At 42.3% G+C, this 1,154-nt stretch overlaps 1 protein-coding gene across 1 annotated transcript; it reads right to left on the reverse strand.

Moving 5' to 3' along the window:
• Positions 1-687, reverse strand: LOC110026479 (zinc finger protein ZAT7-like). Its single transcript, XM_020727431.1, has one exon. The coding sequence runs from the start codon at positions 440-442 to the stop codon at positions 89-91; it is 354 nt and encodes a 117-aa protein (XP_020583090.1). The 5' UTR covers positions 443-687; the 3' UTR covers positions 1-88.
• Between the last annotated feature and the right edge of the window lie 467 nt (positions 688-1,154).

Below are 1,154 nucleotides of genomic sequence, written 5' to 3' on the forward strand. Positions count from 1 at the left end.
AAAAATTTCATTCAAAGTCAATTTTGAAATCACTTAGAGAGAGAAAGAGAGAGAGAGAGACAGAGAGTCCAACATGCATGTCACCATATCAGAAGAAATGAAACAGAGGCACATCCCAACTGAAACACTGATCCAACTGCACCGGCGGCAAATTGAGATCAAACAGTACCACCTCCGCGGCCTTCTTATCCTCACAATATCGTCGACGCCTATGCCTAGTCATATGCCCTCCCAACGCCTGCCCCATGCGAAACTCCACCCCACACACAGGACAGCCATGCACCTTCTTCATCCTCTCAATCCTCACCTGCCCTCCTCCCATCCTCTTGTGACTCGTTCTATGCCCGCCCAACGCCTGAAAAGATGAAAACTTTCTCCTGCACGTCTTGCATTCGAACACTCTCCCATCCCCTGCATCTCCTCCGGAGCTCTTACAAGCCATCTTTAACTGTTCTCTGTTACGCTGGAGGAAGTGGGATGCTGTACCGGAGGTTTTTATACAGAGCTGAGGTGGGACTTGCTAAATAAAGCTTGTGCGGGCACGCAGTGTGATCCATTATTAGGCTTTTTGAGGGTATGTGGAAATTGCTGGAAGGGAAGATGAGACAGAGACGCGAAGGGACGCGGAAGAAGTGGAGACGGCTTCTTGGTTTCTTTCTGACTTCGTTTTCTGGGGCGGAATCTGTGTTCCACAATGCTGCTATGTTTGCTTGGACTGCCCGGGTTTCTCTTTCATATTGTTGGGGACGAGATTGGATCATTAAAATATTATTTTAACTTAGGATTATAATAAAATGAGAAATATAAAAATATTTTCGAGACAATTAATAAGAGATCGTTTAATATGAAATGTAAAATATTATTTTTTCGAACATTTTAAATTATTTAAAGAATATTTTAAGTATATTTTTTTATTAATTATGGTTTTAAAAGAGGCGGCTCATGAGCTAACGAGTTGAGTTAGAGCTAGCTCTAACTTGGCTTTGTTAGTTCATTGAGCTCAGTTCATAAGCCACTCATCGAGTGGAGGCTAAGTCAGCTCACAAGTCAGCTTGGCCCACTTACACCCCTACCGGACATGATAACCACATCCGTCTATGAATAATAATAATAATAATAATGATGATAATAAGGGGCATTTACATATATATCAC

This window comes from Phalaenopsis equestris, unplaced genomic scaffold, assembly GCF_001263595.1.
Source record: "Phalaenopsis equestris unplaced genomic scaffold, ASM126359v1 Scaffold000372, whole genome shotgun sequence".
NCBI lineage: Eukaryota > Viridiplantae > Streptophyta > Magnoliopsida > Asparagales > Orchidaceae > Phalaenopsis > Phalaenopsis equestris.

Excerpts from the sequence above, each read along its gene's own strand:
- LOC110026479 (XM_020727431.1), bottom strand. The coding sequence starts at position 442 with ATGGCTTGTAAGAGCTCCGGAGGAGATGCAGGGGATGGGAGAGTGTTC.